Here is a 26,567-nt window from a genome sequence, read left to right as displayed (position 1 = left end):
AATGTATGTTGATGTGAATTTTAAAAAGTCAGTGTACCAAATTTTATTCAAATTTTACTCAAAAGGCTTACTGGGTTGCTAAATATAAGTTTTGTTTGTTTGTTTGATTATTTGTTTATAAAGTACATACAAATAATTCCAAGAAAAACACAACATGATAGTTGGAAAGGGTGTGCCGTTCAGCGAAGGTCTAGCCTCCTGTATTTGATACACTCAAATGCTGTTGACAAATCACAAAATATCAAATAAATACGGTCACATGATCATATGTTAGGCTTACAGCCCAAATGTTAGAAGTCAAAATTTCATGTACCACTGAGAAAGTGTTTCAAACTAGTCGGTGTTGTTAAAAGCCACCAATTTGACTGGACATCCTGGATACCAACCGACAGGAACTCGTTAACCACCCGAGGTATTGATCAATGTCCAGTAATAATGCAGAGACTCTCATTCTATTTCTTTCGTAGGGACTACGGACAGTTTTTACACAGCAGCAACTACTGTCACAGAAGATGGAACGACCCCCTTTCTAGATTATTGGAATACCACCCCATTTGAAGGTACAGGAGCTCATTAAACACGTACATTCATCCTTGACTACTCGCTTTCTCAGGCTTGTATTTGGGATCACATTTACACGTTCTAAACATTTGCGCATGTACATGTATGTTGAAGTTCAGAGTAATGATTCTGTATGGTACTCCATCCTGAGTGGATTTGCCTTTTTAAATGGATACATTCATAAGATAATCAACTCCAGAGTGAAACAGCTTTTCCCAAGAGTCAAAGATTGCGCAGAGCATTACAACAAGGAATAGTCTGGTGCCAGACAATGCTTATAAATTAACTTTTAATTTTGCATATGATGTCCATGGAGCGTTGGAAAGCGTGATTTGTCAAAGACAAAAGCTAAAATCTCATCCAACCTTTATGTAATATTTCATTTCATGTAAATATAATCCAAATGAAAAAGGAAAAATTATTTAAAGGGAAAGTGTACGTAGTAATTTACAGTAAATGTGAAAATATGTTAAAAAACATGTTGATATTATGAACAATATTCACAATGTAAATCATTTCGTCACTGTTGTTGCTTCAAATCAGGATGGAAAAATATTTCCCTTCCAAGGTTGATATTGTCAGCAAAGTTTGACATGAAGAGACAGCTGGGGACGAGGTTGCAATTCATGAACTGAACCCAAAGGCAGAAACTACATCAAGATTGACAACCTTAAACCCTAGATCTCTCACAGAAAATATCATGTGTGGAGTGTAAAATTAAGTTTGCATGGTTGGAGAGATTTCATCAGAATGGGCACAACCAACAGTGCCTTTAATTGGGTGCTTGTTGAGCATGTCAGGAATGGTATTCAAATTCTTGCCTGAGGTTTCATTTTGGCAAACTGAATTACCTAGAAGTACATTGTGTTCTCCTGTTTCTCTAGTGTTGGTTCGTCTCGTGAATGGACGTTTTGAGAACGAGGGTCGTGTTGAGGTGTATTACCCACCCTGGGGCGTGTGGGGTACAGTTTGTGATGACTATTGGGACCTGAATGATGCTCGTGTGATCTGTCGCATGCTTGGTTTGCCCCCTGCAACTCGTGCCTGGAGATATGCTCACTTTGGCCAAGGATCTGGTAATATTGCTCTTGATGACGTTCGTTGTTATGGCTATGAATATAACATTGCTGATTGCGGACACCGAGGTTGGTTTAGCCACAATTGTCGGCACAGTGATGATGCAGGAGTTACATGCGGTGAAGGCCTCACAACACAAACTGCAGGTTAGTCTGAACCATTCCTGATGCTTCCAGGGACACGATTTTGCAGGATCTCATCTGATCTGACCCTTTGACATCAGAATTTGTCTGATTTAACAAACTTTAGTTCAATAATCCGGAAAATCCTTTGTTTAGTATTTAAGTTGAACATGGGTCTAAATCACTTTCAGAGGTGCAAAGTGGGCTGTTCAATTATCCCTCCACTTTTTTGTAATGAAAATAAAATCTAAGCGTATTTTTAATAATTTTTCGGATATCCCAACGACTAAATTGTTTGCAATATGACCAGAAAGGGAAAGCAATTTTAAAAAGCCACAATTTGATTCACAGTATACAGATGTACTTCTCTACCTTGAACATAGCCCCTATATAGTGTATATCGTGTGCCCCCCCACAGCTGGGCAAGTCAGCCCCTCCCCCACCTTTCCTCATCCCCCCCTCAAAAAAATCCAACACAGACTTACGCCCCTGAAGTTGAAGTAGAACACCAGAGTATTTTCTTCTCAGTATTACATTTATCGCAAATAACAAGTAAGTTCAATTTCAGAGCAAAGTGTTGTTTACTTTCACATTAATAATAAACAAACATTATATTTTGACAAAACGTTTGGCGTCTGTGTTTTTCCTAAATTTCCACAAAGTGACAACAACTCGCCTTGTTAGCAGGGCATGATGTCATTGTCATTTCTTACAGGACTGCCAGGTTTGGGTCGGAACATTTGTGTTTTTTCACATGTGTACGTAAGTGAGTTGGGCATGTCCATTTTTATCCCCCTTGGATGACAAAGGATAAAGACAATGTTACCTCCTCTTCAACTCAATCAATTATCATCCCCATTTAAAACCCTTCCTGGTTATAAATGCACCAGTTTCTAACTATGAACCTTCACACTTCTATTCCCGTTTATGAAAAGAATTCGAGTAGGAAATAAAAAATAAGTTGCAAATTCCCAATTTTCAAATAGATTTACCCATCAATTTTCCCCCTGTTTTGAGGTACATCGTTCTAGATTAGCTATCTTTGAAATATGCCTCACTTGCTTTCTGAGGTGGTATAGAGTGAAATCTGAAGACGCATTGATTAAGTTGCTCAATATAAGTTTTGTTTGTATATTTCCATTTATACAAATATGGTGCATAAAATACAGAAAATATTCACAAAAAAATTAAGCATGATATTATGAATGCGGATGTCATCCAGAGAAGGTCTCGCCTTCTGTAATCAATGCTGCCAAAATTGATGTCGGCAAATCACAAAAGGTCAAACACGGTGTATATATTGCTACATAATCATTAGTTAGGCATTAATACAGCCCTAACAAATTAGGAGTCAAAATTTCCTGCACCACTGGTAAAGTCTTTAATTAAAACTAGTCGATGTAAAAAAACCACCCATGTGACTCAATATGGACGAGGTAGAAATGAATATCCAGTATTAATGCAAAGACTCTAATTTTATTTTTTTTTACGAAACAGAAACTGCTGTCACGGAAGAAGGAACGACCCCCTTTCCATTTTTTCAGAGTACCACCTCATTTCAAGGTATGCAGATACGTGCAGGAGAGATCCGTAACACAGTCACCAATGGCTTTGTGCTATTTCACGCTTCTAAGGAATCACATTTTACACATTCAAAACCTTGGCCCATGCATGTCCCGTACGTATGTCGAAGGTAAGCATGATCTTGAATCTTGCTCAAAATTATTCCACTCCATCCGGAGTTGATTTGCCTTTTTATTTCTTGATAATCTACGCCAGAGGAGGGTAATAACCTCACCCAAGAGTCCCAGACTAGTGAGCATGAAATCAACTGATAGTCTGGTGACAGGCAATGCTTTCCAACTAACTACATGTATGCATGTAATTTTGCTTCTTGTGCTCTGGAAAAAGCACAGTTAATTATTTGTCATAGTGTGATGCATTAGCAAGTTTGAACCTTTCTAAGAAGAAGCTAAAATCTTGTCCAATCATTATACAGTTTTCATGTTATATAAATATGATCATCTATAATGACAAAACGGGGATTGTTAAAGTGATCGTTATAATTCACAGCAAATGTGATAACATTTAAAACCTGTAAATGTTATTTACAAATGCACAAGGTAATTTATTTCGGAAGTTGTTAGCCAGTACTTTGAATCAGGATACAGGACGAATGTTTCCTTTCCAGGGTTAATCTTGTCTGCAAAGTTGGAAATGAAGAGACAGCTGGGGAAGAGGTTGCTTTTTGCGAACTGAACTTAACGGCAGAAATAAAATCAAGAATGAAAACTTGAATATGTAGATCTTCCACAGAAAAGATCATATATGAGGCCAAATATTTAGTCTCTATGGTTCTAAGGATTTCATCGGAATGAGCACAACCCATAGTGCATTTGATTGTGCATGTCAAGAGTGATGTTCAAGTTCTTGCCTGAGGTTTCATGTTCGTCACAGTGAGAAGTACCTTGTGTTCTTATGTTTCTCTAGTGTTGGTTCGTCTTGTGAATGGAAGTTTTGAGAACGAAGGTCGTGTTGAGGTGTACTACCAGTACTGGGGCGTGTGGGGTACAGTTTGTGATGACTATTGGGACCTGAATGACGCTCGTGTCATCTGTCGTATGCTTGGTTTGCCCCCTGCAACTCGTGCCTGGAGATATGCTCACTTTGGCCAAGGTTCCGGATATATTGCTCTTGACAACGTTCATTGCAGTGGCTATGAATATAGCATCGCTGACTGCCCACACCAAGGCTGGTTTAGCCACAATTGCCGGCACACTGATGATGCGGGAGTTACCTGCGGTGAGCGGCCCACAACACAAAGCCCAGGTTAGTCCAAACCATTCTTTGATGTTTTCCAAGGGCAAAGTTATCAGGGTTGCTCCTGATTTCACCCTTTTTCATAAGAATTTGTCTGATTCAACTACATGTGCATGTATGTATAAATAAATAATCTAGAACATTCTTTGTGTATTGTTACGTTTATGTAGGATGATGGATGTTTTAAGGGATAATTTTAGGCAAAAGACAAACATCCTTAATAATTTTACAAAATCCAGGAAAATCACTAATTTTTCAATCCGGAATTGTTCTTTCCAATTTAGTGTATTTGATTCAAGTAACAAGTTCCTACAGTCTCAAGGCAATTTTGTAGTTTCTGTTTACTTTCATGTATAATAATTTCATTTATAATAAGAGAACGAGCCTTTTGTAAAATGTTTGTTTATGATAATTTAAAAAAAGTAAATAATCTGTCCCTTGGATTAAGTGGCTGCAAAAACGCCAAATTGAAAAAATATTGATTTTCCAGGTTTTTGTCGTATGAGATCAGTGACGATGTGTGTGTCATTGATTAAAAAAGAAAGCTAAAACAGCAACAGAAAAACAAAAAGATCAAAAATGGCTATTTACAAATTTCTGCTTGTTTGTAATCCCTCACAAGATGATGAAACAACCAAAGGGGCTTCTCCCCAGCCAGAAGTGGACTGTGCCGAGTCTGGCATGACTGTCTACATTCCACGGTCTGTCATAGGCGATGCCTTGGCCTATCACCTGCATTTCCAGGACCCCACCTGCGTCGGCAGTCACCATAACGCCACCCACGTCAAGATCTTCACAACCTATGACCGATGCGGGACATTCAGGGAGGTACTGAATCCAAATCATCCCAGTATTTTAAGGAGCTTCTGAAGCCAAACTGAACTGTTTTTGCCGCATTCTTTCATCTTTTATACCTTGCACGAATTTGTTTAGAAATAACAAGTGACGATAAACAGTTTTTTTGGTGTTGGGGTTTCCTGTAGATTCGAGGAGAGAAAGTCATCTACTTCAATACTGTTTATGATGAGGCTGTCCCTGTGGAGGCTGGTGCCAATATCACCCGTGACTTGGATATACACATCACAGCCCAGTGCATTATGGACTTGGATGGCATGGCCAAACTGAGGTGGGTGGACATGCCTGGGCTCATTTTAACCCTAACACTCCTCAATCCTCCAACAGGTGAAGGATTGAGGAGTGTTAGGGTTAATGGAGCTACTTAATAGATCAGTTGTGCTTACCATAGCAGAAATATTTGCTCACCCCGAGCACAAATTCATGGCGACGTTAAGCAGATGCTCACGACGTTAAGCAGATTCTTCCTCTGAGGAGAGCTTGCCTTTCACCAGGCATTATATGCACAGTCTTTGATAGTGTGAAATTTTGTGCTTAACAGCGCCTTGACACTGGGCCGAGGCTTTTTCTTATAATGTCATAAATTGACCACTTATCTCGCTGGTCTGTCCATAAGTGCCTGCCCTGTCTATGGTTACTCAATTGTTGGAATCCTTGAAGTGTCACTGGCTGGGTTTTCCAAAAAGTAGTGGATCTTAAGTTCATAAATGAAGTCAGTTTTGTTTGTCTACACCAAGCAAGAAAGTAAACCAAGACCGAGATAGTTAAGACTACAGACTGATGCATCATTGACCTGGAAGCGATGTCTCCACAATGATTGTCTTTTTTCCTGTACCTAGACTTATTTTTCCTCTTGTTTCATTTTGAAAAATTTTTGACTGGATTTTAAACGTAATTTTTCAGGTAATTTGTAAGAATGAGCAACCTTTTTCTGTGCATGGTTCTGATATATTTGTGTATTCTTGGTAATATTTATATTACGATCTTGATGTATTTCTTTTTCTTTTTTTAAAGAGGGCCCCAAATGATCAGCTTCTGCTGGATGGGTTTACCTCAATAAAGATAGTTGAAATTTAAAAAAAAATGGAATACAGGGAACTATAAAACAAACTTTGAACCTGGCTGAGATCATCTGAAATGTTATTCCATTGCTTCACTCTTCTGAGTGCTTTGTCACACTCAAAAGGTTGGCACCTTCAAAAACAAAGAAACAACTGAAAGGGTTGGTGCACCATTCCAGATGTCACCTTTTTCGTGACATACTAGACCGATGAGCCCCACTGTGTTACAAGGTACAATGCAGTAAACATTGTGGGCATTTGAATATTCAAATGTTGGACCAGCCCTATCAATTTTGTTTTCGTTACACCTGTAGTTTCCTTCCCGACACCTCTCCGATCAATCACTACGAGGAAGGGTTGGGAACCTTCAACTTCTCTCTCTCCCTGTACCGGACCAATGATTACGCCACACCCTACCTCCCAGCGGACTACCCTATCAACTTCAAGATGGGCGACATATTGTACTTTGAGGCGCGCACTTGGAGTGAGCCGGGCCTAGAGTTGTTTGTGCAGACATGTCGTGCCACGCCGACTTCCAACTCAAACGATTTCAACCGCTACACTTTCATCCAGGACGGGTGAGTTTATATGGCTGTGCATTAGAAAGGGCTGTAAATGTCACAACTGTTTAATGTAACCCTCAAAGATGTTTTAAGAAATAACTATGTGCTTGGTCGTCTTTTCCTCATAGATGCATTGAAGACAAAACCTTGGTGTTCCGTCCATCCCACGACTCACACGCAGAACGTTTTGAGATAGAAGTCTTTGCCTTCATAGATACCCTTCCTCAGCCAGTGGTAGGTAGATGCATCCGGGGTCATGCGCTCTGCTCATATAAAGTAGAGGGCGCTCTACAGCTTGCACTGTTCATGCGTTGTGAATTATTTACCTCTTATACAGCCTCTATAAGACGGTGAGGATTCGTAGGTCATCATGTTTGTTTTACTAGCACCATGAGGGATGGATCATTTCGTGTAGCTGCCCCACGTCTGTGGAGTGACCTCCCAATAAATATCCCCCAGTAATCGTGCTTATGATCCTGTCTTGTGAAATTCATTTGTATTGCTGTCTGTTCTTTCTTCGTGGAGCACCACGAGCGTCCCTTTCTGGAGGTGAATGTGTGCGCTTTATAAATATCCATTAGTATTATTATTGCAGTACATCATGGGACTGTTACACAGTTGTTTAAGAACAGGGAAACACTAATCAGTTTTCGTGTCATAAGTTCTCGAAATCAGGCCGACTTTTCACGCTGTGTTGCCTTGAAATTTGGGGTAATGTTATTCCGGAAAATTACATTGTAAAGCGTATGAGCAGAAATTGAAAAATTGGGGAACCCTTCTGTTAGAATTAAGTTTGTGCCATGGACTTTGACCAATCAGAATCAGGATTTGAAGCTTATTTGTTGTGCATCGACCAATCACGTTCATTTGTTGGCCTGTTGTTATTGTGTCCTTTTGCAAAAGATATTTGTCGGTCATGTTTTGTCTTCTGGCGAGCTTTCTAAGGATTTTTTAACGTTATAAAATATGTCTTGTATTTTACAAATTCGTCTGTAACTTCATTGACGTATACTGGCTCGTGAAGAAAAAGATTATTGATATTTGACTGGTACTTTTTCCCCTATTGTTAATGCAGAGTTTATTTTTCGTCCAATCCCAAGAAATGTCATGCAATCCCATAATGCAGTGTCAGGAAGGACTTTTCATCCGTGGGGCCTGTTTTTCTTGCAGGTGTACATTCACTGTGACATGATTCTCTGCAATGCCAGCGATGCCGACTCACGCTGTGCCCTAGGATGTCCAACTGGTGATGTCAGATCTCTGCTGAACATGCACAAACGGCGTGCTAGATCCACCTTGTCCGGTTCCCGAGCTTACCCCATCACACAAGGACCCATATCACTGGCAAAGGAAGGAGGCAAAGGTAGTAAGAGGAGCCTGACTGTAGGTTGAGAAGGGCTGGGCAAAGTTGAAGGGTAGATTTGTTTAGGCAGGGTTGGCATGGGGTTAGCTTTCCCCAAAGTATGGTATCTGTCTTTCCCTTGTTAAGCAAGTATCTGCTTCAGTTTTGATTGGTAAAGTAAACTGAGCTGGGACTAGACTGAGAGGAGCGACATAGAATGGGTGGATTTGGAAGGGGCAGGGATTGGCTAGGCTGGGGTGGGCAGGGCTGGGCTGGGTGTGACGGGACTGGGCTAGGTCAGGCTTACTAATCTGGGCTGGCCTGGGTGATTGGATTGGTATGGGTTTCGTTGTGTTGAGCTAGGCTGGGCTGGGTCTTGCCAAGCTGGGCATGGTTGGGTTGGGTCAGGCTGGGCTAGGTGATTGGATCGGTATAGCTTTCGTTGTGTGATGAGCTAGGCTGGGCAGGGTCTTGCCAAGCTGGGCTTGGTTGGGTTGGGTCAGGCTGGGCTAGGTGATTGGATTGGTATGGGTTTCGTTGTGTTGAGCTAGGCTGGGCTGGGTCTTGCCAAGCTGGGCTTGGTTGGGTTGGGTCAGGCTGGGCTAGGTGATTGGATTGGTATGGGTTTCGTTGTGTTGAGCTAGGCTGGGCTGGGCCTTGCCAAGCTGGGTTGGGTTGGGTCAGGCTGGGCTAGGTGACGGGATTGGTCTGGGTTTCGTTGTGTTGAGCTAGGCTGGGCTGGGTCTTGCCAAGCTGGGCATGGTTGGGTTGGGTCAGGCTGGGCTAGGTGATTGGATCGGTATAGCTTTCGTTGTGTGATGAGCTAGGCTGGGCAGGGTCTTGCCAAGCCGGGCTGGGGTTGATTTGGTTTATCTGTTCTCTGAGTCAGGCTTGCTGCACTTGTGCCGGATTGGCTTGGTGATTTGGCTGCGTTTGGTCAGGCTTGAGACAGTTTGGCTAGCCTGGACTAGACTGGGCCTGGTCAGGCTTGCACAACCGGTCTGGGCTTGGAGTGATAGGGGCCTGGTTTGGTCGGGCTGGGGTTGGTTGGGCTTTGTCACCTTTCTTTGCTACCTGGGCTGGGTTGCAATAGACTGAGGAGGGCTGGTCTATACAGAACTTGGTTGGGCCTGTTCATTTGGACTTTGCTTACGTAATACTGATTAATTTTATTCCAATTTAGTAAACGTTAGAAAGGTGTGAATATTTACATTCTTTTTTCCCCCCAGAAGCCTCTTCAGGGCTGTCGTCCGTCCAGCTGCCAATCCTTCTGACAACCGTCTGTCTGTTGGTTGGCTGTGTGCTGGTACTTGGTACACTGGTTGTCATGATGCGCAAGCGCAGTAAGCGCCTGGCCATGTACCAACCATTGGCCATGGATGTGGAAGAGTAAAACCATTGGGTAGCTGACATCGGACTCGGCCTTTGCTTGGAATCAAACTGGAACTTGTTCAACTAGACCACAATGTTTAGTTTTATTAAATTTACGAGAGCACCTACTTTGTTTCCTGATTTGGAGAACCTATTATTCCACGCTAACATCTTGGGCACGAACAGTTTGAATTCAGTTTTATGTAGGACAGTATGAGAACAAGAAGGAATAAATTAAATGTCCAATTAGAATACTAGATGCAGTGTAGGAATTTCGGTACGAAGTCTTTAAAACTCCGTTTTAAAGTTTTGGGTTGTTGACATGGAACAAAAGAAAGCTCATTCTATTACTACTTGCACATTTCTTCATTATGTCATATCGGCTTGATTGATGCATCAGAACACAGATGCATTCATGTGAACACAGCTGGATTTGAAATTTACTACAGATTTACGCCTATGCCAGCCGGCTTCCCGTTGCAAAGCAAGTATGTGCTCTCGTATTTTTTATAAATTAGCACTACCAACACAACGGAGATATATCCACGACAGCATAGTGAGTTTGTTACCAAATCAAGTAAATGACTGTCAAAGCGTAAGGTTGAGTCATAATATTTAGCACAGATAGGTAGCATCGAGCAGCACAGTGGAAATACTTTGTAAAATGTAACTTACCAATTTGTTTGATTTTCTTGCCTTCGAGAAACACTTTGTAGCACCCTATTATTTTGAGTTTGATTTTTTTTCATATACATTGTCCTATTCCAAACAGCTTGGTAAGCGCTTCATGGAATTAAGTCACAGAGTTGTCCTATGGTATTTTTCCCAGACTCCAGAAATATCGATTTGCCTTATAAGCTGTTAATTCGTTAAGTAGAGATAAGTAAATTAACTTAGTAGAAAAATCTAACAGAAAAACAATGGCATATGGGCAAGTGGATTATGATAATTACTGACTTGCAGGCTTTACATAAGAGAACTGCTAAGATACTTACATCCCCTTTTTTGTCTTTTTTTCTGTATTTTACCCAGACTTTCGCTGGTGTCCAGTTTTGGTACCAGCAAAACTGCTTTCTGTAAACAGAACCTTTGAGAGATGCTTTCACTTGCAGTGGTTTTCAGCTAATTTAATTACGCCTGTCGAGGCAGATCCTTCTTGGATCTAATTCTTGGTACGAAAAGACGCGAGGGTACCAGTTTGTAATGTTACCAACAGTAAGTTTTGCAACAGAATGGCAAAACTGGAGCATATTTTAACTACCCACACAGAGGGCTGATTTTTCACAAGTGACCTGAAATCTTAAAAACAATCCTAAAAATAAGAGTGCTTTCTATTTTGGTAGAGTTCTATAGTGCGACGCCTGTAATCTCTCTCTAGAACGTCGATTACATCTGAGTATTCAGATAGTTTTCCGCATTCAAACAACAGACACAAACGAACAAATCAAGGATACCTTCTGCAGATCACCCAGGGAACATTAATGAGGTAGCTTAGAGTGTCTGTAGCGTATTCACTAAAAGGGCAATATTTTATAGAGCACCATGCAGAGTACCATCGAAGATCCTTGTTCACTGCAAATGAAATTACTGTTCAATCTGGACATTTCTGCAGTGTTTGTTGAATTTGGCCTTTTTTGATTATCAGCCCATAAATGCAGCATTCCATTTTCGGTCAAACCATCCAGAGAGCTTTTAACTGAAATGTAACGGAAAATAAAACATGTCAAAGCGGTGATTATTCGGTTTCGCCTGTTTCAATATCCAGCAAGAAATGAGACCGAGGGGTAACCCCTGCAACATGTCCAATTGTTATACAATTGTTACCTAACACATCCCCACAAGATGTCTTAAAAGAATTCCTCGTATTCCAACCAAACGATGACCAACACAAAGCCGGGAGGGTTCTCTCCGTCTCATATCTCGCTTCGTTTGCCTGTTTCGTTATCGTCTGCGTCAGACTTAAGTTTGCCGTGGGAGGTATAATACTCTCTTATAGAGGATTTCTTTCATCAAGCACACAGTTGTTGATCTTTTATGCACTTTCGTATTCAAGTAGGCCTATATGTATATTTGTCATGACTGTTGAAGTCTGAATTCAACTGACTCGGCGGACCTTCACATCTGATTTACTTTCAGAAGACCTGGACAACATGAAGTTTGTCCATTTCAGCCTTACTGTTAGTAGAAAGGTCCCTTTAGGCCTATATGCCTCTGAGTGCTTTGTCTCTGGAGACAGGTCACCATTGTTTCATAATGTGTCCGACTCCTCTTTTTAATCGGTTTTTGAGAGCAGTCGGACACGCCGATCACAAGGATTATTTGTTCAGCTGTCTGTATTCCACGGGATGTCACATTTGAAAGATTCACACGGCTCTCAAATGACGTCTTTTAATTTGGAAACGTTCATATCTAGACTCTTTCTTTAGAGGGGGACCCTATACCAATTGCAAACTAATAAGTTTGAACCATTAATTGGCAGCTGTTTTCAAAATAGTAGGACTTGATCACCGTCCCAGAAAATAATCCAATGGTTGGGTTTCTTTCCATATTTAGGAAGAGGTTGTGTTCTTGCTCATGTGCTGTTGGAAAGATATGGTAAAATAGCCCCCCCCCCATCTATCCCTCTCGTAAAATGTTTTTTTTCGTATGTGTCCGAATGAATTGTATTTGTTTCTACCTGTGCCGGGTTAATCGATAACAGGCGACATGCCTACCACATAAATGAACAGGGTTCTTCACGGATCTGTCAGAGGTCTTTTCAGAACCTAGCTTGCTGGAAGGCAATGCTCCGGTCCGCCCGTTACCATGGGAAGCTTCCTACATCTCCTGCTTCTAGTCCCTTTCCTTCAAGGATATTTTGGACAGGTTCGTTCGACTGATTTCAGAGGGAAGGCGACAAATGATTATCGATTTCAAGGTCAGTTTCCCACGTGAAAATTTCTCTTTGGTTGAAATTCGACGCCTGCTAATTTTCGGTATTTTACGGTATGTCTTACAAAGTACGCCCCAACCTGTTCGATGTTCGCAATGCATTGTGCGTATGGACGTCAAACAAGCTATACATTTTATGCATAAACCTAAGGGAGCAATGAACCAGTCAGAAAATAATTTATGATTTTCTTTGGACTGTTACTCATCAAGTCATGTTTTTGGGGGTGCGTTATTTACAGGCACTGAAGAACTACCAAGAGTTCTGTCAGAGGACTGCGCCACTGCCGGTGAGGGAGTTCACAATTTGTCAAGTGACATCTTTTGTGATTCTTTCATGTTCATCTTGTGGAGGTTTTTATCAAATTTAAATAATACTGAGACACGCCCTTTTCTTCACAAACGTGAAATTACTGCAGCCGTTGTAAATTCCGATCTTTGTGAGGAAACGTTTTAATTACAGACTTTTTAACCTAAAAATAATAAAACATGATTTTCATCAGTGCTTCTTCTTAATATTATTCGTATTGATTTGAAATCAATCAAAGTAGGCTTCACCCTGTCGTGTGGTAAGACACACATATTAAACCTGTGGCTTTCATAATCATAATTTTGAGGATGAGGTTGTGTATATGTTATTAATAAAATTAAATCATTTGCGTGTCAGAATGTTGAGTTCTGTGCTCACGTTTGGCAAAAGAAATCATATTTTCCCTTCCCTATGCAAACTATCACCTCAGCATCCCCACCTGTCGCTGTGGACGTGTGGCCCAATGCTGCCGTCAACATGATACCTGCTGATTCCGACTGGATTTTCAATATCAAGTTTGACCAAAACGTGAGTAATCAATCACAAAGATCAAATTTGTCTCCATAGTGACATAACTAAGAGGGGGCATGGAGATACGTCTTTCCCCATAACCCCCCCCCCGCGGTGTGCCACCAACTCAGAAATACATATGGTGATTATCAGTCCATAAAATAAGGGCCCGAGTGTGTCCCTTGAAAATGCACCTCAGTCACCCAACAACGTCGCTGCTGGTTTTGTCAGCTTTTAATGGAGTTTGGACCGAGTTAACCCTGGCCTGTCCGATACCGGCTTTCTATGACAATAAGAATGTCTACCGTACGTAAAAGAGTGTTGTTAATTATATCATACTTCTCAGCGTCAAATTCATCTCTATGTATGAGAGCTATCTTTAATATTATAAGTGCACTATCAGTGAAAAAATATGTCCTATTTTAATTAAAATGGTGTAAATATTTCCACCAATTTAAAGACCCTGCATAATTCACGACGGCTTTGAGTACAAAACAATTGTGTTACTGGTGGATCTAGGTTCAATAATTCGTATCTATCGTAATCCATGAGAAACTATCATGCAAATTAAAGTAGAACATTCATTTAGCAAACCCGAAAACACAAGGAATTGATTTTACCGATTTCGCTCGTTGTGATTGGTCACCGCGTTGCAAACTCTCTGAGGCGCACTGTTGTGAATAGCCCGTAATACGGGCAATGAGGTAAATATGTGCCTTGTACAATCTTGGAAATTATCAGCGAATAATTTTCAGGTATTACTCGGACAAGTGACGTCGGCCTACATCAAGTTCTACTACAGCAGTGGTAGATGGACATTCTCCATTCCTGGCTGGAATCTTTACAACATCAACTTTCCAGCTCCAGACACTCTGCAAGTGGTAGTCCCAAATCATTTGCTGGAAAATATGGTCACTGGCCAAGAATATTACGTCCTACTTGATGAAGGCGTGGTAACAGGACCAAGGCCTTGTTATCTCCCGTCAGTCGCTGTCGATGATCCGTATTTCTACAGAGTATTCTATGGTCACTTACCAAGTAAGTATTTAGCTGATTAGCTAGTGTGAAATGCAAACCAACAAGTGCTTTAGGTAAGCTTGCAATGAGCAATGTACACGTACGGTGACCTGAAGGACTCTGTTTAGATTGAGAATCTGAAGTTTCGATAAAAGCAGAATCTCATCTTGGGGAGAGTCTGATGAGATAATGTTAAGCCCCCTGAGGTTTTTGAAATTTCACAGCACTCAAGTAGCGATTTATTGTAAGTATACGTAAATGTGATCCACTGATATAACTTCATTATCCCATTTGTAGTTGTGACGTCATTTTGGATTAAACCACGCCCACTATGCGGAGATAGTATTAGAGCCACCGGAAGTTGACACAGTTTGATTGTTCTCTATTAAGCTATTATGGGAGTTTGTAATTATGTGTGAAAGTTCGATGACCTTACACAAGACAACCCTGACGGATGGGCGTGTCATCTTTTGTCGGATGATGATGATGAGATTTGCAATGAGATCGAAACGAAATTCTACAGTTTTAATCCCAATCCAACTGAACCATTCTAATCGGATCTGATTTGAGGTCGGATCGGTTACTTGACGAACTTGACCGATAGATGTTTTTGCGGTTGCGTACTCTCCATGTAGGCACTACTGAAGCAGCAACCACTCCACCATCACCAGTAGACTGCGCCAGTGTTGGTAAGAGAGTTTAGTTTCTTTCCAAACATTTCTCATGAGTCTTAACGACCCATCCTGTACTGCCTTTCCAGACTTCCATTTCTGTCGTGCGGAGGTTCTAAATGACACTATGATACAGGGAAAAATGTTTTCATAAAATGTTGTTGAGTTGTCTTGTTAAGAGCAGCTTGACAGCCTTTACCCCAGCCTTTCCCACCTCGTACCTTTTTCAAGATGTAACTAGTTCCCTGTTATAATATTTTCTTGATCGTGATATTGAAAGTGGCGTAACTATATGGCTAAATGTCCGGGGGACCCAGGGGTGCACACATTTTTTCAAGGAGGCCCCACAAGAAAATATGCTGCAACTGCATTTCAAGAGAAATGCTGTGGGGGCACGTGGATTTAATAGAGGAGAGTTTAGCCGTGTTCGTGCTGGATTCTTGTGATAAAACTTGAATACTGAGACTGTTGTATATTTGACAAAACTAATTCCAATGCAGACTTCGAATTAAAAACTGGATTGTTTCTTCATAAAAAGTTTCTGGAAAATGGAAAAATTAGCACGAATTTTATTACTGATTTTGTTGCAATCTTGTTAATCGATTATTGAACTCAGTGAAACAAATGAAACGACTACCTTAAGGGTGATACATCACATGTAATAAACCTGTATTTTTCATATAGTTTGTGGCTGAGGTTGTATCGGCCTATTAGTGACAAAATAAAATCATGAATAGGCTTAGCTGAGATCGTGGATTGAGTAAGTCCTCTCGGCAGTGGCATGGTTATGGCAAAGTCTGGGGCCTTGAAACAAAAAGATGTTCCAAACTTTGTTTTATCTGTACAGGTAGGCCTAGCGTAGTGCACGTACATTATTTTCAACAAATCTCCTAACCAATTTTTAGACATTAGGAACTCTTAATGTAATGTTTTGAACATAAAATGCAATACTGCAGTAGGCCTACTGATACGACTTCTACCCTCAAGTTCAGTGAGAGACAACGTCCCCCTCCAACCATCGTAGCACTGTTTGGTAAACGAACAAATTCCCTTCTTAACCTTCGTAGCCTCCCCTCCTGTCGCTGTTGGTGTTTGGCCCAATGCTACCATCAACACCATACCTGCAGATTCCAGCTGGGCGTTCCGTATCAAGTTCGACCAAAACGTAAGTATAAAAGTTGTTTTCAGCGAGTTTCATTATTCTCAGCCTTCTCTAGGTAATGAGGTCTTTTCAGTTTTTTTTTCAGCTTTGCAATGTCTCCACAACTGTGACTTTTCAATCCATTTACACATTCAAGGGATTATGTTCTTTTTATGTATGAGACACTCTAACCACTAAATGATGTCTGCCCTTAAAAGCACTTTGTTCACTGTCGTTTATCTCATGCAAATCATCACCAAAATGCATGACGGACGGTGCGAGAAAACCTGTGGAAGAACTAGAAGATAAAGTAAATCCCGGTGGAATTCGACTTTCAGGTAATGAGTAGGATGTCACCATCGGCGTATATTTATTTCTACTCCGCGAGCAGTGGCCGATGGACGGTGGGAATTCCAGGCTGGAATCCCGGGTACAATTTCCCAACTCCTGACACTTTGGAAGTCGTAATCCCACAGACTGAGAGGCTCCATTTGCCACTTGGCCAGGAGTATTACGTTCTACTTGATGAAGGCGTGGTAACGGGACCCGACCCTTGTTACCTCCCATCAGTTGCTGTTGATGATCCGTATTTCTTCAGAGTAGTGTATGGCCACTTCCCAAGTAAGTAATACTACAGAATTGTAAAAAAAAACAGACGCTGCTGGTAAACAAAATATCCACAGGCAATGGGACTGTGTTCATCGCCCCCCCCAAAAAAAAGAGCCCCAAAAATTAGCAGTTTAAAAAGAATCCAAAAAAGGCGAATTTTCCCTCTTCTCACTTCTCTTTCTGAACCCAAAGCGTAAATCCCCCAAATTATTCTCACGAATGGCCTTAAAGGTTACGTGAAAACGAGTTTCCACATATTTTGGCCTAGATCTGTCATTGCCGACAGTATGCTGAAATATGGAAGTCACTAGGTAGAGATGGACCTGGTGCATTCAAGAAGACACATTCTTAATTTTGCCTTTGAGGATTTATCTCGATTATGATCAAAATGTCAGAACCCCCTTTAGTTTTACATTTAATGTTACCACTTGACCACCATCACATAAACTATTCGTTACGCATCGATAGATGTGGTCTATAATTATAATAGAGATCGTGGTACAAAGATTTGTAAAATCGATTTGTAACTGTTTATAAACGAAATAGTTATAAATTGATGATAGTGGTAGTAGTAGTAGTGGACATGTTTTCCAGATACGAACCAAAAAGGGGGATTTCGTTAAAAAAAACCAACTAAAAACTAAACACTCACCCACTTACCCAAGGTCCACCCCACGAAAAATTTGTTGGAACATTGAGTGTCGCAGTTTTACAGTGTTCCAAACGTTGTAAAACTGAACCCAACACATAGGCAGCTACTCTTTGAGTAACTTATATGGATAATAACTGTCATATGGCTGTCACAGCTGAACTTTACAGTATATCATGGTTTCCGTGTATATTTCAAATTCACTTGATGTTTGGTCTGTGGGTGGGGGAATTCTCTGGGCTCCTTCAACATGATGTTTGGAAAGAAAAAAAATCAAAAGCCTTACTTGTGGTCCCCTCATCCTTGCTTTATTTCATAGTGTTGTTTTCTTATATTTTTGGTGCTAATATTTGAGAAGTAATTTTACCAATTACCATCTAATCTATGAAACATTTTTTTTTAATCCGTCAGCCAACCCCTCCCCGCTGAATACGACACTGCGCTTTGGTCCTTGTATGTATGCCAAACTGTATATTACACGTTTAAAGTTTAGTCCCGTCATACCCGACGACATTTACCGCTAAATTGTTTGTTTGCGTTGTGCATTCCTTGTGTAGGCACTGACGAGTCACCGATCGCGACAACTCCGGCTGACTACTGCTCTAGTGTTGGTAAGAGGATTTTCTTTCTGAGCATTTCAACCTGGAGTTCTTAACAGACCATGAACTTAGTGAACCCAAACGTACCAAATACCGCTCTCCCAGACACTAATCTGTCAGAAATAGGCTAAGCGCAGCTTTCACCCTACACTCTAACTTTCCCTTAATACATAGAGAACGCCTAAAGCTACATGTATCGATTTCTTTATGTCAAATTCGTGTGTCCCAATTGCAACACTGTCGAAACATTTCAAATAAATATTTGCTTTGAACAATGTAAGCCTTGGTTCGTACCTGTTTCCTCCCTTCGTGGTAATTGGCTCTTCATTCTGCTCCCCAGACAAATCCTACTGTAGCTGTAATTAACAGATTTGACAACACAATTAAGCGACTGGAAAGTTACATATGTGCCCTAGAGCGTCACCAGACTATAACTTCTGGTATAATAATGCAGTGCTTAGGTTCTTGCTAATGTATGGAGTTCACGAGATTATAGGTTGGAGCAAAAAAAATTCTTAAAAATCCAATAGTTTGTCATATTTCTTTATGTTGAGGTTAAACATGAAATTATTGGGAGGCTGGTTTGACAGTGCAGATTTGTCCTCTTATTCAGAGAAAATTGCCACTCAACTACTTCCCAAACTAATAGTTTTCATTTTACATGCCAATAAACCTGTACCCGTACTAGCGCTATTGTGATAACTTGACGAATTATGTTTTTCAGTGTCCCCTCCTTTAGCTTTTCATGTTTGGCCCAATGCGACTGTCAACAGGATACCTGCCGACTCTAAATGGATATTCAATATCAGGTTTGACCAAAATGTGAGTAATTAACAAGAGCTTTTTGCAAACACTTAATTTTTAGAGTCTGTTTTGACGTATGGCATCTTATCAGTAGATGAGTCATTCCAAGGATTTCAAAGTCCTCTAAATCACAAATGAATTGAACTTTCAGGTAACACTTGGACAAGTGATCCCTGGTGTTCCGGAACCTCGCATCCGGATCATTCGAAGCAGTAGTGGGCCGGGCTGGTCATTCGGAATTCACGTCTCGTATCCTGACTTCGTAAACTTCCCTTCACCTGACACACTACAAGTTACATTTACAGACTTTTTGCAGGGACATATTCCCCTTGGGTATGAGTATTACGTCCTACTCGATGAAGGCGTAGTAAGAGGACCAGACCCTTGTCATCTTCCATCAGCTGCCGTCAACGATCCTTATTTTTACAGGGTAGTCTTTGATGATCACTTACGAAGTGAGTAGTACCGGTATTTCAGACGCGTAACATTTAACAGCTGCTGCACCTCTTGATGACGGTGACATGACGGATAAAAATTTGAGGGGCTGATGTTTAGATAAAGCTGTAAATTAACCTTGAGAAAGATCATGGTTGGATTAAAATGTCATGCATCTGAATTGAGGTTGTCAGATTTTACAACGTTACTTAATTGACTACACTCATGTACCTATATATCAAGAATCAAGTCCATAATCTAGATACATAGAGCATGCGATACAAAGTTTGTATCACTATATACTGAGCACATTTTTAGACAGAGGAGTTGGGCACCAGAAGTATTTTGTCTACAGTCTATGGTCAATACCAAGTCAGTATATTTATTTATGTACGTATACTCATGATCCATCATAAAGGCTTTGTGGAATAAAATTTTCTATCGGAATGCCTGATTTTGTATTTTAAAAAATGGGAAATAGAGAGATTCAATTGGTATATGGCACGACTTCCAGTTGTGAAAAATATTAACCGTTGCAGAATCCCCACCCCCAAAAGAAGGAAAAAGAAAAAGATAATAGGTGTCATACCCAACATTAAGGCACGCGTACGGACAAACTTGAGTACAACCACTGCAATGCTTCCAGGTGTACAGTTAACGAGATTCCCGTTTTCTGGATCACGCAGCCACTGCAGGGGCCCGAACATATAGCACAGAGGAATGGGGAGATTGGATCACAACCTCTTCAGATATTACGATAAGGAACCTGCCCACTGAAGGTGCGACGGAGCCAGTGGAAGTGACTTCACCCTCGCGTGTTATCACCACCCCACCCCTCTTGCCATCAATGGACTGTTCCGTCTCTGGCATGGCTGTCTTCATTCCCCGGTCTGTGATTGGTGATGCTTTGGCGTCTCATTTGCATTTCCTGGACCCGGCGTGTGTTGGCAGACACCACAACGCCACCCACATCAAGATTGCGACAACCTATGACCGATGTGGGACATTCATGGAGGTACACACAGGCAACATTTTTCTACCGAACTTGGCATGGTTTTTGGTGGAAAACGGTATCACATTGCAGAATTCTGACAGAAGATCCGCTCAAATCAACTGCATAGGTTTAATTGAGAGATATAATTAGTCCAATATTCTCAGACTGCAAGCCTGCCATCCGTCACAGGATCGAATCATGATCCAACTTTTAGCGATTTTCAAAGGAATTAGTACTAAGCTATTCGGAGAAACACACTCTTTATTTAGTGAAAAGGGTAGAATTTACTACAAAATCAACACAGGCTGTACAATAAGCCACCTTCGAACAACTTATCAAACTACTTGGGAAATTTCTTTAAAACTTTTTTGCAAAGAAATCTTTATACTTCATTAAATCAAAACAGTTGCACACATACGTCCTTTTGCCAGAAAAGTTCTTTTGCAGTGATTATACTTCTCAGCAAAAGGGTGTAAGCGCTTACGTCCTTCTTCCAGGCACACAACGTACATGTATATGTTGTCGAGAACTAGCAATTGATCTCAATTGCTGCGGTACTGAGGTCCAGAATTATAGCACCCATGATAATCTCTATTACATCCGATATCCAGAACTAGGACCAGTGATCTCAATTGCATCCAATTTCCAGAACTAGGACCAGTGATCTCAATTGCGTCCGATATCCAGAACTAGGACCAGTGATCTCAATTGCGTCCAATGTCCAGAACTAGAACCTATGATATCAATTGCTTCAGATGTTCAGAACTACGACCCATGATCTCTTTTGTGTCCGATGTCCAGAACTAGACCCATGATCAATTACTTGCGATGTCCAGAACTAGACCCATGATCTCAATTACTTGCGATGTCCAGAACTAGGACCCATGATCTCAATTGCTTCCGATGTACAGAACTAGGCAACACACATGATCTCAATTGCTTCCGATGTCCAAAACTAGGCAACACACATGATCTCAACTGCTTCCGATGTCCAAAACTAGCACCCACGAGCTTAATGTATCAGTAGAGTAACATTGCCGCTGTGGATGGGAACTTCATCCATCATTTCAATCTACTAGGACTATAATCTTGCTGCTGTGGATGTTGTTCAACAGAACTAGCACCTACGACCTCATTCCTATAAGTAGTATAACACATGGCTTATTGCTACTTTGGACACTGGTCTATATAGTTGGTGTAAAGTACTTGGCTAACACTTTACCAAAACGTTTTGCTATCTTAAGCTTAAGCCATTATTCTTATTGTTAAGTTTCGGGGGTTTGAGGTCTGTTGACTGTCAAATGTTGGCATTGTAAAGATTTATCACCGAATAAAAGTAGTGAACCTGACAACAACGCAGTTGCATTTAAATGTCTCTTATTGTGTTCTCTTTCAGGTTCGAGGCGATAATGTGATCTTTTTCAATGTCATTCATGACGAGGCTGTCCCTGTGGAGCCGGGCGGTGTTATAACACGAGACCGCGATATTGAGATTCCAGTCCAATGCATTATGGACTTGGAAGGTATGGCTGAACTAAGGTGAGTTGCAGAGAAGAGGACCGAGTTGGAACCTTAGTCCAAGATGCTAAAATTCTAGTCCAATGAGAAATGGACTTGCATGGACTGTAGCGAACTAGGTATAATGAGAACTCAAGGACCAGATATAAGGATACCAGTCCGATGCAGTGTGAACCCAGAAAGGATGTAAAGGGGGGTTGCGGGGAACCGGGCAAAGTTAGAACCTCAGACCCCTTTGACATTTCTAATTAATACCTTTAAAAATGTTTGGTATTTTCACCCAGATGATGACACCAATTTCAATTTCTGTCTTCAGCTTCCGTCCTGATACCTCCAAGATCACATACTATGAAGAAGAGTTTGGCTCCTTCAACTTTTCTCTAGGCCTTTACCGCACCAACGACTACGCCACGCCCTACCTCCCAGCTGACTACCCTGTCGACTTCAAGATGGGCGACACATTGTACTTCGAGGCTCGCACGTGGAGTGAGCCGGGCCTAGAGTTGTTTCTCCAGACGTGCCGCGCGACGCCGACTTCCAACTCAAACGACTTTCATCGTTACACTTTCATCCAAAACGGGTGAGGTTAATGAACACTGTGAGAGCACACAGGAGGGTGCTGCGATGGGCTCTGTGAGGGCACAACTACTTGATCCTTGATGAATTTCTTTTGAACAAGTGCACGCGTAATCACAAAGTCACACTTAAACGCCCCAGTCGGCTATTCGTGGAGTATATGTGATCGTGGCTCGCCGTTGACTAAGGCTGCATCCGAATCTCTTGTCTAGAGCTAGGTCTAGGTGTTGGCTCCATTGGAAATGCGTGGAGACGCGTAGACAATAGACCTAGCCGTAGCTCTGGAAGCCCGTTTCGGACACGGCCCAAGCTGCAACTCTCACCATTATATGCCCAATGATAATCCCAAACTATACTTACGTGAATGATTCGATCCCTCCGTCTTGGAGAATGAAATAGGTTGTTTGATAAAAACCGATGATGCAACCATGCCCCAGGGTCTGGTTCCATGATCTTCGGATGGTAGATCCAAACCCGCAAACGCTCGGGCAACGTTGGTTGAACTGTAGGCCCAACTATAGTCGTTGCTGGCGTCTTTCCATATGTACGTTTTTAGGGTGTTTTGCGTACGCGATGCGTTCAACCTGTTGTAATAATGCAGGTTGCCTAAAATTATATTAGCTAAGCCGATGATGTTACCTTAGGGGAAGTCAAATAATTCTGATTGAGTTACTGGTAAAAGGAATGGTCGGACCTTTGAAACTTATTTCCCTACAGGTGCATTAAGGATTACACATTGGTGTTCCATCCATCGTACGATCCGCACGTTCAACGCTTTCAGGTCGAAGTCTTTGCATTCATGGATACCCTACCCCAACCAGTGGTAGGTATATACATCTGATATCCTGGGAATGAACTCCACTTCAAAACAACAGGGGGAAATAACAGCGCACTGTCGTGGAGTATTAATTACTTCCTTCGGAAGTAGGCCACTGTACTTTGTTATCGCAAGTGCTGTACCGGCAACTTTTAACTAGCAATAGGTTGAAAATAGCAAAGAAGGTTGTTTACCGCAAAGGCTTGTCGCTGTAATTGAGACCCTGCATGGTTATGTTGAGGAGATTTGGAAGAGGAGTTGTAGACTTGTGACAGGAGAGGGTGAGGCGAAACCGAAATGGTTTATTTCCAGACCAGCTGGTGCCATGCTAATGCATTATGAGGAGAATGGCTAAGCTTGATGGATGAATGAACTTAAAATATTTTGAATACCACAAAATGGCTAAAAGTGAAACAATACAACTGGAACCGAAATAAACAAATTTCTAATTATTTTCTACTTTGATTAAATGGCGATTACAGAATCATAAAAACATGCAGGGGATTTGTAATCCGGCTGCATGAAAATGTCTTCTGCCTTACAGGTGTACGTTCACTGCGACATGATTCTCTGCAACGCTAGCGATCCTGACTCGCGCTGTGCCGTGGGATGTCCAGCCGGTGATGTGAGATCTCTGCTGAACATGCATAAACGGCATGCTAGATCCACCATGTCTGGTTCCCATGTTTACCCCATCACACAAGGACCCATATCACTGGCAAAGGAAGGAGACAAAGGTAAGGAGAGGAACCTGACTATGGGTTGATGGGTGTGACAGTTTTTGACAAGGTAGATAGTATGGCGGTCGATTAGACTGAAGTTGACCAGGCAAGGTTTGGGCGACCACTGACCAGGGTTCTTAAAGTATCTTGCTTCGGTCACCCCCTTCCCAAATAAAGTCATTGTAAAACTTTGCATCTGGATCGGCCGGCCCAGCTGTACGCCAATACCAGACTGGGTCAGGCTGAGTTGAGTTTTCCTTGACTGGGTTAGAACTGGTTTAACTTGTCTGGGCAAAGCTGGACTGAAGCAAGATTTTATGGAGCCTAACGGGTTTTGCTAAACGGGGCCACAGGCAAACTTCAGCTCAGCAGGGGCGGATCCAGTAATTATTTCAGGGGGGGGGAGATCGTGATCAGGCCGGAGATTTGGGTAATGTTTCATATTTTGCAGACCAGCAGAAACAATGATGAAACATTACATGTCACACGTTGTGTACAATGGTATTTGTGCCCTCACGTTAGTTATTTTTGTCATTATACTCATTATTTAATCTGTTATATTTTAAGGGGGTCGACCCCCAAACCCCTGGATCCGCGCCTGTTTAGTTCCTTGATTGGGATTGCATCAGATCTATTTCTTTTTTCAGTTTTCCATCACCTTCTCATTTCTTGCTGACTGCATTCCACATGGGAAAGGATAACTCACAAAGAATTATATTTTCTTTTCCCCAGAAGCTTCTTCGGGATCGTCATCCGTCCAGCAGCCAATCCTTCTGACGACCGTCTGTCTATCGGTCGGCTGTGTGCTGGTACTCGGCACACTGGTTGCTGTCATGAAAAAGCGCAGTAAACGCATAGACATGTACGCACCGTTGGCCTTGAACGACCCCGAATAACACTCCCGATGCCTCTTAGTTTTGGCTTTTCTCATTGTAGCAATAGACGTGGACAAGAAATGATGGTACAAACCTTCAACCATCAGCAGTCACTTAAGTATGACAGAACGACTGCTTTTAGACAAGGAACAACTTTAAACATCGCTTTTTGGAAATAACTAACCAATTAGACGATATTTGAACAGCCTGGACCAGAACTAATTGTGCCGAGTTTTCAAACTTGACAGAGCAAAGGGGTTATTCTAGATAGATTTACATTGGATTGCTCTCTAACTCGATCAGCTTTGTAAAACGCACATTTGTTTTTTTCTGCATGGCATCACGGTTTGTAAACTGCGTTCTAAATTTCAAATAAATTGGTCATTTTGTGGACTCGGAGCATTCTGATCTTCTCTTTAAAACGTCAGCAAATCAAGAAAGAAACTATTTTCATGGATAGAAATTAAATAGAAGTGCATTTCTTTCTCCTTTTTCAATTTTCTGTTCACCACAAATATTGTTTTCGAGTGTAAGGTTTTCAAAATCATGTCAGTATATTTACTTAGACTGCATCTAGTCGACTGTAAGCTTGAATTTGACTCCCGTAGTACAAAAAGTATATAAATATAAGGTGTATCATTTACGTCCCTTTCAGCAACGCCGCCCCCTAGTGTCGTACAGATGCAGCTTTTCAAATTTCCCTCTCCCCAACCCTCAGTTTCTGGCACATTTTTTACGTCGTTGTCAATGGGGCTGTAAAGAAAAGCTAGGAGTAATGGCAATTTGCCAAAAATAATACCGATTCATGATGGCTGCAGTTTGCTGTCAAGTTGTTGCATAAATCATCTAAATTACAGAGTAATTGTCTGTTTAATTATCAACATTGCAAGAATTAATGAGAGGCATAGCATTTGTAAGATTACGGTTTTGCTTAGGTCTTTGATTTCTCTGATAAAATACAATTACAAGTTTGTGTGAACCTTGTAGCAAACTTACCGTTCCTTATTTTTGCAGAAAAAAACCGGATGAATGTATACCGTCGAACTAGACTTACAAAATCTTGCCCCAAAAACCACACCACTGAAAGCTGGTTCCCCCATAAGATGCGGGTGCCCCCTTTATGCCCACCCCCGTGAAATCCTAGCTACGCCCCTGTGTTTCTGGGGTGTAGTTCTTAATTTTAAGATATTCATTCGGGCAATTCCACATACAAGATGACAAACAAAAGACACAGTGGGCCGCCCAGGAGAACATAAAAGTTTAAAAATAAACTGTCGCCAAGTGAAGTTGCCCGTTTTTTTGGTTTATATGCATATATGGTCAGAGAAACTCGCAAGGTAAAAGGACATGACTATCTGCCACCTGCAGAGTTGCAAGCGTGGGTGGGGAGCTGTGTCTTGTACTTAGGAGCACGCAATATCTTATTAATTAAATACTATTATTTCTTTGATCTTCAAATTTCCTATGGGGCGGCGTGGGGTCCCCTAGCACCCCCTTCGTTTCTGCCACTGCAGGTTTAAGATCACGGCCTTTAGCAGTGGCTTTACAGAAGCAGTTAAACGCCAGTCGTACGAGCAAACACGGTTTTGGAAGAATGTGACAAAAATGCATAACAAGTAC

At 41.4% G+C, this 26,567-nt stretch overlaps 2 protein-coding genes across 6 annotated transcripts in view; both read left to right on the top strand.

The window, feature by feature from the left end:
• LOC110989457 (scavenger receptor cysteine-rich domain-containing protein DMBT1-like) overlaps positions 1–11,508 on the top strand; it is a 28,766-nt gene extending 17,258 nt beyond the window's left edge. For 2 of the 5 annotated variants that reach the window (XM_087142541.1, XM_087142543.1), the window contains 10 exons: positions 468–560; positions 1,446–1,784; positions 3,258–3,323; positions 4,251–4,589; positions 5,203–5,408; positions 5,564–5,706; positions 6,811–7,074; positions 7,188–7,293; positions 8,230–8,422; positions 9,631–11,508. In XM_087142541.1, coding sequence (XP_086998667.1) covers positions 468–560; positions 1,446–1,784; positions 3,258–3,323; positions 4,251–4,589; positions 5,203–5,408; positions 5,564–5,706; positions 6,811–7,074; positions 7,188–7,293; positions 8,230–8,422; positions 9,631–9,794 — 1,913 coding nt within the window. In that variant the 3' untranslated portion in view covers positions 9,795–11,508. The remainder of the gene's footprint in view (positions 1–467; positions 561–1,445; positions 1,785–3,257; positions 3,324–4,250; positions 4,590–5,202; positions 5,409–5,563; positions 5,707–6,810; positions 7,075–7,187; positions 7,294–8,229; positions 8,423–9,630) is intronic. The other 3 variants (XM_087142542.1, XM_087142545.1, XM_087142544.1) reach the window with 3 other exon arrangements.
• Positions 11,509–12,394: 886 nt separating this feature from the next.
• LOC110989463 (uncharacterized) lies at positions 12,395–25,955 on the top strand. The gene is made up of 16 exons (XM_087142546.1): positions 12,395–12,689; positions 12,943–12,990; positions 13,441–13,538; positions 14,276–14,558; positions 15,173–15,226; positions 16,276–16,373; positions 16,688–16,970; positions 18,165–18,218; positions 18,931–19,028; positions 19,162–19,465; positions 20,132–20,460; positions 21,836–21,978; positions 22,274–22,537; positions 23,251–23,356; positions 23,895–24,087; positions 24,805–25,955. Exons 1-16 carry the CDS (start codon positions 12,578–12,580, stop codon positions 24,966–24,968), a joined length of 2,631 nt encoding a protein of 876 aa, XP_086998672.1. The 5' UTR covers positions 12,395–12,577; the 3' UTR covers positions 24,969–25,955.
• Positions 25,956–26,567: the final 612 nt, after the last annotated feature.

Source organism: Acanthaster planci, linkage group LG10, assembly GCF_054643075.1.
Source record: "Acanthaster planci isolate LZ-2023a linkage group LG10, COTS_SCS, whole genome shotgun sequence".
Taxonomy (NCBI): Eukaryota; Metazoa; Echinodermata; class Asteroidea; order Valvatida; family Acanthasteridae; genus Acanthaster; species Acanthaster planci.
This window is presented reverse-complemented; position numbering and strand designations above follow the sequence as displayed.